We start from the raw sequence: 15543 nt of genomic DNA, 5'->3' as shown, positions 1-15543 counted from the left end.
GATAGCTCTCAGCCTCTTCTTTTGTCCATTTGAAGTGTTCGGGGTGTTTAAAAAATATGAGCACTTAGTGTCCCCCTTAGGCCCTACAAATCTCCTCCCTTTTTAAATTATTGTGTATTTCAACAGCACACTTCTAAGGGATCTCTCAGTACTACACAAAGCCACATTTGTAACTGCACTAATAAAATTAAAAGATGATACATATCAATAGTGTTTTTAAACTTGACATTAAGCGTTAGGTAAGTTTTACTTACTTTGAGTCTGCATTTAAAATTTTAATCTCATCTAAATACAATACTCCCTCAAACACAAACAAGAATGATCCCCGTAACATAAAAAGAATGTTAATACTGTGATTTGGAATCCCTTTGTATTCAGTCGTGTCTGACTGTGACCCCAGGGTCTGCAGCCCACCTGGCTCCTGTGTCCATGGAGTTCTTCAGGCAAGAATACTGGGGTGGGTTGCCATTTCCTCCTCCAGGGGATCTTCCCAACCCGTCTCCTGCACTGTAGGCAGCTTCTTTACCATCTGAGCCGCCAGAAGACCTATTACATAAAGTGTGTGTCCCTAACTCCCCTGAAGCTGAATGGATCTGTCTGAAGGTGCCTGACCAGCTCTCGAGTCACAGCTTCAGTAATCCTTCCGGGGTGTCCAAGATCGTCAGGGCAAGGGGTCAGTTCTCTTTTAAGGCTGACTTCCTGCAGAGTTCATCACTAACAGACAACCTGTAGGAAGGGAAAAGGTGAGGGTCGCTGGGGCTTGCCTGGCCAGCGCTTGCCCTCTCAGACAGCTCCCCGGTGCCCCTGCCACACGCTTATTCCCCGAGCCAGACCCCTCCCTGGCCTCAGCTGACTACGCTCCTGGGTCCCCGCGGTCCCGTCAGACCCAGACCAGGGGCCGGCCGGTGCGCCAGGGAGGCTGGGCGCCCGGCGCCTGGGGCTCTTGGTGGCACTGCCCTGTGCTCTCCCTAAGAACGCCTCTCCCACGAGCTGACTTTGTCACCCAGTTCTTGGTGTTTTCCCTGGCCCCGAATCCTTTTCCCTTCCCTGGGAACTGGCAAGTCTGCTGAGAAGGATCAATTCCCGGCCCCTCCCCGTCTCAAGGTCGGCGCTGACCACGCATCAGTGCCCCCCATTCTTTCTCTGAGCACACTGTCCCGGCAGGCTTCTCCCTCCCTCTACTTGGCCAAAGTTGGTCATTTGTAGCCCCAAAGAGCCCTAAGGGAGACACAGAGTGGGCTGGACATCATAAACCCTGAGGGAAACTGGGATACTCTGAAAAACTCAGGATCGGGCCCCGGGACAGGGATGGGGACCGTGAAGACTGAGGCACGTGGCAGTAAGATCCCTACGTACCACCCGGACGTCAGTCCTCTGGCTCCTCTGCTTGGGGGGGGGGGCGGGGACAGGGGAGGGCTTGACAGCAACTGTCACAAACCCCGAGACTGCGAAGGATGTCCAGGTGAAAGCCACAGGTGGGTTTAAGGCAGGAAACAGGACGCTGCGGGTCCTCTCTGACTGTGCTCGGCCGCGTCCATAGCCCTGCCCTGTCTCCAGCGACAACAGCTTAGGCAGCCCCGGGAGAAATGGAATCCTGGCGATCAGAAAGGTGGCGTCTGGAAGACTTCGGACCCCTCTGAAGCTCCAAGCCCTTGAAAACACTCCTCATCCATCACCTCCCTCTTGCAGGATGGGAAGCAGGGGGCGCTGCCTGTGGGAGCGGCAGCTGTCGAAACGCTCTCTGATGTCCTTTGGGATGGGCTGAACCCCTGTACTGAAACGGAGGAAGCATACGCAGACTCAGAGAACAAGCTTATGGTTGTGGGGGAAAGGATGGAGGGGGATGGTTAGGGAGCTTGGGATGCACATGTGCACACACGGCTAGATTCAAAATGCAGACCCAACAGGGACCTATTAGAGCACAGGGAACTCTGCTCAGGGTTAAGCGGCAGCCTGGATGGGAGGGGAGTTTGGGGGGAAATGGGTGCATGTGTATATATGTGGCTGAGTCCCTTTGCTGTTCACCTAAACTATCACAGCTACACCCCAATACAAAATAAGTTTAAAAAAGAAGTATGGCTGGTGTAGTCAGATCCTGCAGTGGGCGCGGTGGCCCCTCAAAGGACCGCCCGCAGCGAGAGACTCCCAAACCACAACTAGAGGGCTGGCCCTGCTCTCAGCAACTAGAGAAGGCCGGAGTCGAGGCAAAAACCCAGTGCAGCCAAAAAATGAATTAATTTAAAATATACCAGTAGTCTGGTGTTCACCTTTAATATTAAAAAGCTTTATCTATTTAAGGTTTACAATGTAATGTTTTGATTCCATATATATTGTATAATAATTATCGCAATCAAAATAAGTAACATATCCATCACCTCACATGGTTATCTTTTGGGGGGCAGCAAGAAGAGAGATCTACTCTTTTGGCAAATTTCAAGTATATAATACAGTAGTATTAACTAAAGTCACCAAGCTGTACATTAGAACTCCAGAACTTATTCATCCAGCATAACTAAACCTTTATACATTTTGGGCCACACCCCTTCATCCACCGCACTTCCCAGACACTGGCAACGACTATTCTAAGAGCTTGACTGTCTTAAATCCCACATATAAGTGAGATCATGCAGTATTTATACCACACTATTTTCCATAGTAGCTGTATCAGCTTGTATTTCCTCCAAAAGTATGCGAGTTCTCTTTTCTCCACATCCTTAACATTAGTTATCTTTCGTCTTTTTGGATAATAGCCATCCTGACACGTATGCGGTGCTATCTCTCGTGTGTGTTTTTGGCTATGAGGCAGGTGGGATTTTAGCTTCTCAACCAGGGCTCGAACCTGTGCCCCCTGAACAGGAAGCTCAGAGTCTTTAACCACCGGACTGCCAGGAAAGACCCTCTTATTCTTTTAGTTTGCATTTCCCTCGAATACAGACTTAAATTGAAGAGAGTAGGGAAAACCACTAGACGATTCAGGTATGACTAAATCAAATCCCTTCTGATTATACAGTGGAAGTGAGAAACAGATTCAAGGGATTAGATCTGATAGAGTGCCTGAAGAACTATGGATGGAGGTTTGTGACATTGTACAGGAGGTAGTGATGAAGACCATCCCCAAGAAAAGAAATGCAAAAAAAGCAAAATGGCTGTCTGAGGAAGCCTTATAAATAGCTGTGAAAAGAGAAGTGAAAAGCAAAGGAGAAAAGGAAACATATACCCATTTGAATGCAGCGTTCCAAAGAATAGCAAGGAGAGATAAGAAAACCTTCCTCGGTGATCAGTGCAAAGAAACAGAGGAAAACAAAGAATGGGAAAGACTAGAGATCTCTTCAAGAAAACTAGAGATACCAAGGGAACTTTCCACACAAAGATGGACACAATAAAGGACAGAAATGGTATAGACCTAACAGAAGCAGAAGATACGAAGAAGAGGTGGCAAGAATACACAGAAGAACTGTACAAAAAAGATCTTCATGACTCAGATAATCACGATGGTATGATCACTCACCTAGAGCCAGACATCCTGGAATGCAAAGTCAAGTGGGCCTTAGAAAGCATCACTACAAACAAAGCTACTGGAGGTGATGGGATTCCAGTTGAGCTATTTCAAACCCTAAAAGATGATGCTGTGAATGCACTGCACTCAATATGCCAGCATTTTTGGAAAACTCAGCAATGGCCACAGGACTGGAAAAGGTCAGTTTTCATTCCAATCCCAAAGAAAAGCAATGCCAAAGAGTGTTCAAACTACTGCACAATTGCACTCATCTCACATGCTAATAAAGTAGTGCTCAAAATTCTCTAAGCCAGGCTTCAACAGTACATGAACTGTGAACTTCCAGATGTTCAAGCTGGATTTAGAAAAGGCAGAGGAACCAGAGATCAAATTGTCAACATCTGCTGGATCATTGAAAAAGCAAGAGAGTTCCAGAAAAACATCTATTTCTGCTTTATTGACTGTGCCAAAGCCTTTTACTGTGTGGATCACCATAAACTGTGGAAAATTCTTCAAAAGATGGGAATACCAGACCACCTGACCTGCCTCTTAAGAAACCTGTATGCAGGTCAGGAAGCAACAGTTAGAACTGGACATGGAACAACAGACTGGTTCCAAATAGGAAAAGGAGTACATCAAGGCTGTATATTGTCACCCTGCTTATTTAACTTATATGCAGAGTACATCATGAGAAACACTGGGCTGGAGGAAGCACAGGCTGGAATCAAGATTGCTAGGAGAAATATCAATAACCTCAGATATGCAGATGACACCACCCTTATGGCAGAAAGTGAAGAACTAAAGAGCCTCTTGATGAAAGTGAAAGAGGAGAGTGAAAAAGCTGACTTAAAGCTCAACATTCAGAAAACTAAGATCATGGCATCTGGTCCCATCACTTCATGGCAAATAGATGGAGAAACAGTGGAAACAGTGGCTGACTTTATTTTGGGGGGCTCCAAAATCACTGCAGATGGTGACTGCAGCCATGAAATTAAAAGTTGCTTACTACTTGGAAGGAAAGTTATGATCAACCTAGACAGCATATTAAAAAGCAGAGACATTACTTTGCCAGCAAAGGTCCATCTAGTCAAGGCTATGGTTTTTCCAGTGGTCATGTATGGATGTGAGAGTTGGACTACAAAGAAAGCTGAGTGCCAAAAAATTGATGCTTTTGAACTATGGTGCTGGAGAAGACTCTTGAGAGTCCCTTGGACTACAAGGAGGTCCAACCAGTCCATTGTGAAGGAGATCGGCTCTGGGTGTTCATTGGAAGGACTGATGTTGAAGCTGAAACTCCAATCCTTTGGCCACCTGATGCAAAGAGCAGACTCATTTGAAAAGACCCTGATGCTGGGAAAGATTGAAGGCAGGAGGAGAAGGGGACGACAGAGGATAAGATGGTTGGATGGCATCACCGACTCGATGGACATGGGTTTGGGTGGACTCCGGGAGTTGGTGATGGACACAGAGGCCTGGCGTGCTGCAGTTCATGGGGTCGCAAAGAGTCGGACACAACTGAGCGACTGAACTGAACTTTGTGCCCCACTGTGTGTTCTTAGCAACTTTATTGAAGATCTGAAGATGAATGCCCTTATTTCTGACTATTCTGTTCCATTGTTCTATGTCTGTTTCAATGCTGGTTCCATACCATTGTTACTGCTGTAGATTTACAAGGTTTTTTTCTTTTTTCATCAAGAAATGTGATAGTTCCAAAATTGTCTTTTCTTGCTCAAGATTGTATGGGCTAGTCAGGTCTTTTGTAGTTTCATCTGAATTTCAGGATTTATTTTCTATTTCTGTTAAAATGCTATGGAATTTTGATAGGGATTGCATTGAATTTGAAGATTGCTTTGGATAGAATAGAAATTTAAACAGTATTAATTCTTCCAATCAATGAACATGGTGTATTGTCCCATTTATGTCTGTCTAGGAAATGGCACCCCACTCCAGTACTCTTGCCTGGAAAATTCCATGGACAGAGGAGCCTTGTAGGCTACAGTCCATGGGGTCGCAAAGACTCGGACACGACTGAGTGACTTCACTCACTCACTCACTTGATTCCTTTCTGCAGTGTTTTATATTTTCCAGTGCACAGAGCTTTCCCCTCTTTGGTAAATTTATTCTTAAGTATTTTCTCTTTTTGATGGTTTTAGAAATAGGATTGTTTCTTAATTTCTTTTTCAGATAGTTTGTTTTTAGTATATGGAAGTGCTACTGATTTTTGAGTGTTGATGTTTACCCTGCAACTTTATTGAATTTGTGTGTTAGTTCTAACAGATTTTTGGTGGAGTATTTAGGATTTTCATTTAAATATCTATTTTACTTCTTACTTTCTGATTTGAATGCCTTTTGTTTCTTTTTTCTTGCCTAATTGCTCTGGCTAGTGCTTCTAGTATTATGTAGAATAGGATTGGTAAGAATAAGCTGCTGCTGCTGCTAAGTTGCTTCAGTTGTGTCCGACTCTGTCAGGCTCCCCCATCCCTGGGATTCTCCAGGCAAGAACACTGGAGTGGGTTGCCACTGCCTTCTCCAATGCATGAAAGTGAAAAGTGAAAGTGAAGACATTCAGTCGTATCCGACTCTTAGCCACCCCATGGACTGCAGCCTACCAGGGTTCTCCATCCATGGGATTTTCCAGGCAAGAGTACTGGAGTGGGTTGCCATCGCCTTCTAAGAATAAGCATTCATGTCTTATTTCAGATCTTACAGGAAAAACTTTCAGCCATTCACCACTTATGTGATGTTAGCTGTTGGCTTGTTATAAATGGCCTTTATTAAGTTAAGGTTCACTCCTTCTATACCCAGTGTATTGGGACTTCTTATCGTGAAAGGGTATTAAATTTTGTCCAGTACTTTTTTTTCATCTACTGAGATGATAATATGATCTTTATCTTTGTCTCTTAATGTTGTATCATTTATTGATTTGCAGGTGTTAAGCCATCCTCGAATCCCAGTACATATTCACCAGACAACTCTTTTTAAAAAACTATTCCCAATACCACTATTACACTTAAAATAATTTCTTAATATTGCCAGATAGCCAGTGTTCAAATGTCTACATCAGACACGACCATCTATTTTTAAGGTACTGTTTGAAATCTATGTTTAAATTACTCTCATACAAAATCTGCATAAACTTGTGATATTGTTGAATGCAGTGTTTTGCCTTTTATTGAGTACACACTGCTCTTGGCGGTGCAAGGCTGCTCAGGGGTGCTGGAAGTTTTGAGGCAGGGTCTCTAGGGACCTCTATGCTACTTTGGTCATTGTTGTTCAGTCGCTCAGTCGTGTCTGACTCTTTGCGATCCCGTGGACTGTAGCATGCCAGGCTTGCCTGTCCTTCACCATCTCACGGATTCTATTCAAACTCATGTCCATTGAGTCCGTGATGCTACTTTACCCTCTGGTAAGCGGATGAGGTGCTGAGCATGAAGTTCCCCCCCTACTCGCCCTTCATACCTACAGATGAAGGTAAAGCTCTCTCCAGCTGCAGGAACCCAGGGCTAGGGTGAAAGGAGGCAAACCACGTGGTACCCCTCCCCACCACCTCCACCACGCCTTCGGTTTCAGGACTACATTTCCCAGCGGTCCTGGCGCGCCACCCTACCTCGGGCTCCTTAGCAGACACAGGGAGGCTGGCGTCGGCGAGGCGCGGTGCCTTCTGGGACTTGTAGTTCGGTGGGCGGTGCTGGGTGCACTTAGGTCCAGGTTTGAATTCCGCCCACCCGCATTCGGCTCAGAGACGAGGCAGACAGTGCGGGCGAGCGGTGAGTTTGCGGCAGGAGAGGATGGGAGGTGGGCTGGTGCGGGGGGAGGGCAAAGGGAGAGAGAGTGCGTGTTTTGGGGTGCTTTGTCTCTGTCCGTGGAGCGTGGGGAGAGGGTCGGAGGAAGCGGGGTGGCTCAGCTGCGCGCTCTGGGGGGTGACAGCGGCTGGGTCCTGGGCCACCCCTCCCTGACCTGTTGTATCTCCGAGGGTGAAGGGTCTGGGGTGGTGGGTGTGAGTGAGTGAGCGTGTCAGGGTGCGAGGTGAGCCTGTCATGGGGGGAGGGGGCCATGTGGATGCCCGGGGTGCGTGGTACTGACTCGGAGTGTGTGGCCTTGTCTGCGCGTCCCAGGGCGGGAGACTTCGTGGGATTCCACACTGTAAGGATTCTGACTTTGCGAGGCGTCTGTGAGAGTCCGCACCTGCTCTGACAGGTGCAGTCTGAGGGCGCCTAGGGGGTGTGGGCGTGCGCGTGGAACCGAGTCTGACTGTGTGTCTGAATTCGAGCAGCTCACTCTGTGAAGGGCGTGCTAATCTGATGGCGGTGGCAGGCGGTATTGGGGGCCTCCCGGACGCTGGATGGGTGCATTGAGAGTTAAGAGGGCCAGTGATGAACTTGGCTGGATGGGGCAAGTATAAACGACTTGCAGGGAACACCTGAGGCAGTTTGTAGGGGGCGTTGGGGCTGCAGAGAGGCCTCAGGAGGCACCTGAGTGTTCCCCAGAGTGGGTGTGAAGTTTGGGGTTTTAGAAGGGTTTTTGAGCTTGCAGTGGGTATGAGCAGGATGCTGGGCTGAGGGTGGGGGCTGGGAGCATGGCTGGTGCACACGTGTGAGAGGGGCAGCCCTGGGTGCTAAGTCTTCATTCCCCCGTGTCTGAGGTGTTTATCTGAAAAATGTGTGTGTCTACAAGTGTGTGTGTACGTGTCCATGTGGGTTACCTACAGATTGGAGTTGTATGAATCTGAATCTACATATTTGCATGTGGGGGAGCGAGGGCCTTTTACTGTTTTGAAAGGCCTGGAGGCTGAGAGGGTGACTGGTTTTCCAGGTATGTGTGTGTCTGCAGGCCCGGATTTCTGTGGATGGATTTCTGCATATCTGTCTGATTTGATTTCCTCGTAGGTTTCAATTTTTTCCAAGCCTATACTCCCAAAGGAGTGATTCTGAGGTTTAAAGAAAACCATCTGGAGAGAGTGTAAAGGAGAGTGATGGGGGTCTGAGAGGGGGAGGCCTCTGGGGGTGGGTCCCCAGGTGAGACATAGGGTGGACCCTGGGGTGTCAGACAGAGGTGGTCTGGGTGTCCCCTAGGGTGTCCTTTGAGATCTAAGTGTGCAAAGGTGTGTGTCCTCCGTGTGTGTGCCTGGAAGTGCCCAGTATTTGAAGCTGTATCTGCACATCTGTGTGTGTGTGTATGCGTGTGCCTGAGCTTCCCCGAACCTCAGGATGTTACTGCCCATCTGCGTGTGTTTCAGGATCTACAAGTGTGTCTTCATTTGCGCACGTGGGGCTCTGGGGCCAGGGGTGTGTCTGGGAGTTGCTGAGAGTGTCCTCCTGTGAGTCCCGAGCAGGGGGTCAGCTCCCGAGAGGGAGTCACTGTGTGTCTGTGATCCTGCAGGACCCACCCCCACCCCCGAGGGGTCCCCAGCGCCCCCCACCCCTGGGTCTCTGAAGCCGGAGCCTCTGTGCCTTTCCCAGGAAGGCCTGGCCTGGACAGTGGGGGAGGGGCGCTGGGGGGAGGGCTGTGCGCTGAGGTCCAGCAGGGACACCTCAGAAGAGGGACAGTGATGCTGGCAGGCTGGGGGTCTTCCTGGAGGAAGAGGCCCGGGACCCTCCCCACGAATAATGAAATTGCGGTAAACAATCCGACGCCTGTGCGGGTGTCAGAGACTGTGTTAACCACCTGACTTGTGTTTAGGGGCGGGGGTGGGGGTTTATGCGTGTCTGTGAGCGACTCAGCCGCGTTCATTCACGCGAGTTTGTCCACGGCATCCCTTCGCATCTCCAGAGCCAGCGTGGCTCCAGCGCCAAGGACACGCGCTGAGCAAGCCCGCCCGCCCCTGCCCAGCGGCCGGGACAGAGTCTGGGTACCCTGGGTCCGGAGGTCAGTCCCGTGGCCGAAGCTCCGAGGGGTCTGCGCCGCGCGGGGCGAGGGGGTCCCCGCGGGGGGCGAGCGCCCCGGGAGGAGGTGCGGGCGAGCTCTGGGCTGCTGCCTGGGGGCCCCCGAGACGCCGGGGCGCGGGCGGTGCGGGCCCTGCAGGAACCCCGGCTCCCCTGAGGGCGGGGGGCGTCCTCAGACCCTCGTGAGCCGCCGGGCGGCTCGAGTCCGAGGGAGGAGGGGAGCCTGGACGGGACACAGGAGGCTGGGGTGTCCGGAGGCGGGGGTCCCCTCCAGGGCAGGCGGGGGGAGCCCGGGTCGTGCCCCCCGAGGTTCTGGGGGGCGGGGGGCGCGGACCCGGGACTCTGCTGTTTGCGGAGGAGGCGGGAGGGATGCGCGGAGGGTGCTGTGAGAGCCAGGCGGTCACGGGGCCTCAGAGAGCGGGGTCAGCGCGGGCCGCGGAGAGCGCCGGGTGCGCGGGGCGGGCGGGGCTTGGGCGCGCCGGCGAGCTTCCGCGCGCTTCCCGCCCCCGCGGCCCTGCGCGCACCTGCCGCGCGCGGGGAGCGCCTCTCAGAGCGCCCGGGCCGGCGGGGCGGCGTGTCCGCAGGCGGCTCTCGGTTCTTTAGAATAAACCTCTGGGCGCCCCTGGTGCCCCAGCCGCCTGGAGAGCGTCCTGGAGAGCCGGAGCGCGGGAGAGGCCCCGAGGGTCACCGCGTTCCTGGGGGGTCGTCCCAGCTCTGAGGGCCCTGGAGGGCTGGCCCAGTTCTGAAGCCCACCTGAACTGGTGACCCGCCCCTTGTCCCTGTGCCTCAGCAGCTCAGTGACCCGGGGGGCTTCTCCCTCTTGCAGGGTTCCTCTCCCCCGGACGACCTGACCCAAAAGGAGGTCCTGGACTGGTGGGGAGGGGCACTGGGGAGGTCAGAGGTCAGGCTGGAGGGTCCCAGCATCAGAGACAGTGATTCAGGGAAGGTGGGTGGGAGCCGGTGGGGGAGGCCCCCTGACCGCCCCAACAGCGATAGAGTTGGAGCCGACACAGGACTGCCTTGGTCTGGGTCAGACTGTGTTCTCAACACTTGACATGCATTGAATCCTATTTAATCCTCACATTTCATCATTCTGCTCATTTTGTGGAGGGGAAAGCTGACAGCACAAGAGGTTAAATACTCCCAAAGTGGGGGTATTTAATCGAATACTTACATTCGATTTTCAACAAATAATAAATTACCTTTTAGCATAAGTACATCCCAATATTTCATGGGATTTGCCTATACTTAAAAGTAATATACTGAAATAAATTTTTTTAAATGAAGTTTTGAAATGTAGACATGTCCCATGCAGTGTTGGAGATATTTATACTAAAAATTGATTTATGTGTCTGAAAGTCAAATGTCAGTTTGCTGCGTATTTGTTACAACGTTAAATCTGGCAAACTTGATCCTTGAGATCTCCCAGCTAGTGACTGGGAGGCTTGAATCTCCCCAGCTCACAGTCACAAGACACACTGGCCACATCCTGCCCAGGGTGATGCTGGGGCGGAGGTGAGGAGCCCACACTGAGCCTGTGCCCAGCCCCCTCCCTGCAGGGCTGGCCCAGCCCCAGGACTGTGCTGGCGGGTCTGGGGCCCAGCCCCTCCCCTCACCCCACTCCTGAGGGCGGGACTGATGCCTCCTGTACCTGGAGGGGCCCAGGACAGGAGGGGAGGGCCTGTCTGAACCCCTTGGGCAGGCTGCCTGGGAGCCCTGGGACGGAGCTGAAAGACAGCACTGAGACTGCTCCACGAGTGCACTTACTGAGTGCCTGCTGTATGCCAGACTCCAGAGGCCCTTTGGATACCCAGTTAGCCGAGCTGCAGCTTCCTGGTCCCAGCACTTCGTGCCACAGTTGTTCTAGTTTTAAAGGGGGGTGAGCCCCAGGTACCACGAGCCCTGCCCTTGTTCTTGCCAGGCGCCATGACAACCGCTCTCCCCAGATCACACCCTGGGCCTTGGAGGAAACCAGCAGGAGCCGTTGCCAGCCCGTCCCCTTGGATGCTGGGGACCCGGAGACATGGGAGGGGATGGAGCTGTCTGAGTCCACCCGAGCTCTGAGAGCCACACCCGGGCCCCCCGGCTCCACCGCCCAGGCACTAACTGCTCTGTGTCCTGTCCGCAGGGAGCACCTGTGGTGCCATGATGCTGCCTCTGAGCACCATCGAGGGCCAGGAGACTGAGGAGGTGCAGACCAGGCCTCCGGAGAAAGGAGGTGAGACCTGCATGGGGCAGAAACTGTGGCAGGCGGGAGTGGGGAGGTGTCCGGGCCGTGGGTCTCCAGCCCCAAATATCTGCCCCTGGCTCCTCTAAAGGAGGGAGGTCCCTGAGCAGTGCCTGGGAGGAACCGCCAGACACTACCTCCTGTAGTAGGTTCCATGACTCCCCTGCTTGTAAAATGCTGAAAAGCATGCCTGGCACATGACAAGTGCTCAACACGGGTGAGTTTCATCACTGGTTTCATGATAAAGACCTTGTTACTGAGTTTCTCAAGCCTCAGAGGGCACAATGGCCTCACGCCTCTTTCTTCCCCACTCAGCCCTGCCTTCTGAGAACCCTGATGATCTGCTAAACAAAGAGGAGGGGAAGATGTCAGCCAAGTTCCTGCCCATCTGTCCCTTGGTAAGCCTGCTTCTTTCGTCACTTTTACCGGAGCCCCCTTGGTTCTGAGAAGAAAGGCGCATACATCACCCTCTCTGCCCAGGAGAACCTGTGGGTGGCTAGGCATCCCTTGTATACCCTTGAGGATGTGGCCCCAATCCTCTGGCGGGTGGTTTTCTTGGAGATGCTGCCCTCTTTCCTGCCTCCTCTCTTTCCTAATTCCAACTTCTGCTCCAATGTCACCTCCTTCATGAAGCCTCCCTTACACTCTTCCTCTGGATCTGGCTCTAAGCCTCTGCCTTACTGAATTTTCATCAGTGTTATTATTGCTACCTGAGAACATACCTTGTATCTGTGTGTTCATCATCTGTCTTCCCTCCTAGAGTAGTTCTTTGGGGGCAGGACCCTCCTCCATTGTTCAGTGACATATCCCCCTCTGCCTAGCACAGATGTAACCCGTGTCCGGCACTCTATACACTCGGGCTGATTAAAGGAAGGAATGAATTAGGGAACGCTCCCTCCTGTGGAGGCAGGTGTGGCCTTATCCACCTAGGTAGCAGTCCTCCTCCTACTAACCCCCTTGACTTTTCTGGGGGGACCACCTGTCTCCATGCACTTTGAATGGATATGATCCCATCCTCAGAGCAGTTCCAGGTACGCCCCTAACGAATCAGAGCGGCAATGCTAAGGTTCCTGGTGATTGGTCCTTGGCTGGCACATGACTCACACTTGGCCAGTGAGGTGTCTGCTTAAGAGGCAGGAGGGGAGCCTGGAGGGACCCTGGTGAGAGGGGTGAGGGGAGGCAGAGGGTCAGATGTCTGCAAGAAAGTCTTTCCTGTTAGTGCCTGCAACAGTCCCAGGAAGGACTCATTAGAAATCTTATTAGAAAAGAACGTGAGAGTCACAGGTTTTGCAAAAATGGTATAAAGTTCATCCAAATTCACCAACAGTTAATATTTTATTTGCTTGTTCTATCTAATAAATATATTTATACATGCGTTCCTCAGTCTTTATGACCTTAGATATAGAATATACTCTTGCATAAGTGTGGGCTGTTTTAACATTCTGGCTTTTCACCTTGAGACACACCTTCATCTAATCTCTGTCCATATTCCTGTTTCGTGAATTAGCTACATGCTGCCTTGTTTTCATTCTTTCCCCCAGATCACAGGGTCCATTCTGGGCCAGATATTGTGCTTAGTAATGTATCTTCTTGTGAAAGTGTGAGAATGTTAGTTGCTCAGTTGTGTCCGACTCTTTGCGACCCCATGGACTGTAGCCCACCAGGCTCCTCTGTCCATGGGATTCTCTAGACAAGAATACTGGAGTGGGTAGGCATTCCCTTCTCCAGGGGATCTTCCTGACCCAGGCATGCAACCCAGGGATCGAACCTGGGTCTCCTGCATTGCATGTGGACTCTTTATCACTGAGCCACCAGGGAACCCTACAGGTAGAGGCCAGAGATATCTCTCAACACCCTGCAATGCCCAGCATGGCCCCCTGACCCCCACTGCAAAGGATGATCTGGACCCAAAATATCCTTAGTGTGGAGGCTGAGACTCCTGGGAAGAGAGGCAGGATGGTTTTGCCAAGATGAGGGCACTGGGTAGGCGCAAAACCCTCTCTCACTAAGCATCAGACATTAACCATCCTTTTCTTGGATTATCCTGTTCAGTCCTCACCCGGCCCTGAGGGAGTAGTTACTTTTATTTCATTAAATAGAATTATAAACGGAAGTGGGGGAAGGTCAGGTCATTTGCCCCGGAGCCCCCAGCTGTTTGTAAGCAACTTGGAATCCAACCCCCAGTGGTCGCCCTTGGGTGCCAGGGCTCAGCTCCCACACTAAGGGTGAGTGGACGCCCCCGGCGTAACATTCCCCTCTTGCTTCTCTGTTCTCTCTCCTTCCAGCCGAGTGTCTGCTTCGCTTACTACCTGGAAACGGATGACTCTGACTCTGATTCCCAGTCTGACCCCGACACCTCGAAACCCGGCTTGAGCTGCAGCTCCCCCTCCAAGCCTGGCATGGACCACGAGGAGATCCAGGCATGGGAGTGTCCCCTGTGCTGTCTCAGCATCCTCTGCCTCTCCTAGATCCCGAGGGTGCCCTGTCCCCCCCACCCCCTCACCCCCACCCCCCTGCTCCAGAGCACCTGAGCTCTCCACCCCCCCCGCCCCTGCTCCATAGCACCTGCACTCCCCCCACCACCCCGCTCCAGAGCACCTGTGCTCTCCCCCCCCCACCCCTGCCCCTGCTCCAGAGCACCTGCACCCTCCCCAGAGGCGCGTGCTGGACTACTGTGATGTGAGACCGCCAATACAGCAGCCTCAATAAACCCAGCTTGCCGTGTCTCTCGTGTGGGTGGTTTGTGTGTTAACCTCTCAGGGGCCAAGGTGTGGCCACCCTGTGGAGCTGGGCGGCCAGGGTCCTTTGACCTGGGGGCTCTGTGGCTGGAGAGGGCTCATCCCCCACACCAAGCCCACATTCTGGCTTAGGGGGAAGCGGGACGATGAGGGGAAGGGAAGACACACTTTAGACCCTCAAAGGGAAACTCCTCCAAGATGCCCAGACCACTTTTCCTTAAACCTCATTGGCCAGAGCCTAGTCACATGACCATAAGTAGCTGCAAGAGAAGCTGAGCAATCTTGTGTCAGCTAATAGCTCCTATTGTTATAGCAAAGGAGAATGGCCATTATGTCCACTGCTGACCGGGTCTGGTATGTTCATTTACCCCCAGCACTAGCCTGTGATGAACACATGAGTGAAAAAAATTTACTCTTCAATTCTGTATCTCTCTCCCACTGATGAGGATCTCCTGCCTTTAAGCAAATATTTACAATAATGAACATTTCTTTGGACTTCTTCCAGTGGTTAAAACTCTGAAATTCCAATGCAGGAGCTGTGGGTTGGATCCCTACACATATAACATCTTACACACACACACACACACACACACACACACTGAAATAGTACTCAGTCATAAAAAAAAGAATGAAATTCTGCCATTTGCAACAATGTGGATGGACACGGAAGGTATTCAGTTCAGTTCAGTTCAGTTCAGTCGCTCAGTCGTGTCCGACTCTTTGCGACCCCATGAGTCGCAGCACGCCAGGCCTCCCTGTCCATCACCAAGTCCCGGAGTTCACTCAGACTCACGTCCATGGAGTCAGTGATGCCATCCAGCCATCTCATCCTCTGTCGTCCCCTTCTCCTCCTGCCCCCAATCACTCCCAGCATCAGGGTCTTTTCCAATGAGTCAACTCTTCGCATGAGATGGCCAAAGTATTAGGCTTAGTGAAATAAGTCAGACAGAGAAAGATAAATACTCTCTATATTATTACTTACATGTGGCATCCAAACAATAAAACAGACAAATGAATATAACAAAATAGAAACACACTGAAGGCTTCCCTGGTGGCCCAGATGATAAAGAATCTGCCTGCAGTGTGTGAGACCTGGGTTCAATCCCTCGGTCAGGAAGATCCCCTGGGGAAGGGAATGGCAACCCACTCCAGTATTCTTGCCTGGAGGATCCCGTGGACAGAGGAGCCTGGCGGGCTACA

At 51.6% G+C, this 15543-nt stretch overlaps 1 protein-coding gene across 1 annotated transcript; it reads left to right on the top strand.

Annotated features, from left to right (window-relative positions):
- Window positions 1-1308: 1308 nt before the first annotated feature.
- On the top strand, window positions 1309-14331 carry LOC139177015 (uncharacterized). Its single transcript, XM_070770274.1, has 7 exons — window positions 1309-1365; window positions 1690-1846; window positions 2913-2976; window positions 7067-7263; window positions 11507-11596; window positions 11921-12003; window positions 13891-14331. Exons 1-7 carry the CDS (start codon window positions 1309-1311, stop codon window positions 14071-14073), a joined length of 831 nt encoding a protein of 276 aa, XP_070626375.1. The 3' UTR covers window positions 14074-14331.
- The last annotated feature ends 1212 nt before the right edge of the window (window positions 14332-15543 follow it).

The sequence above is a fragment of the Bos indicus genome, chromosome 18 (assembly GCF_029378745.1).
Source record: "Bos indicus isolate NIAB-ARS_2022 breed Sahiwal x Tharparkar chromosome 18, NIAB-ARS_B.indTharparkar_mat_pri_1.0, whole genome shotgun sequence".
In the NCBI taxonomy this organism is placed as follows: domain Eukaryota; kingdom Metazoa; phylum Chordata; class Mammalia; order Artiodactyla; family Bovidae; genus Bos; species Bos indicus.
Note: the sequence above shows the minus strand (reverse complement) of the source record. Positions and strands in the feature narration are given on the sequence as shown.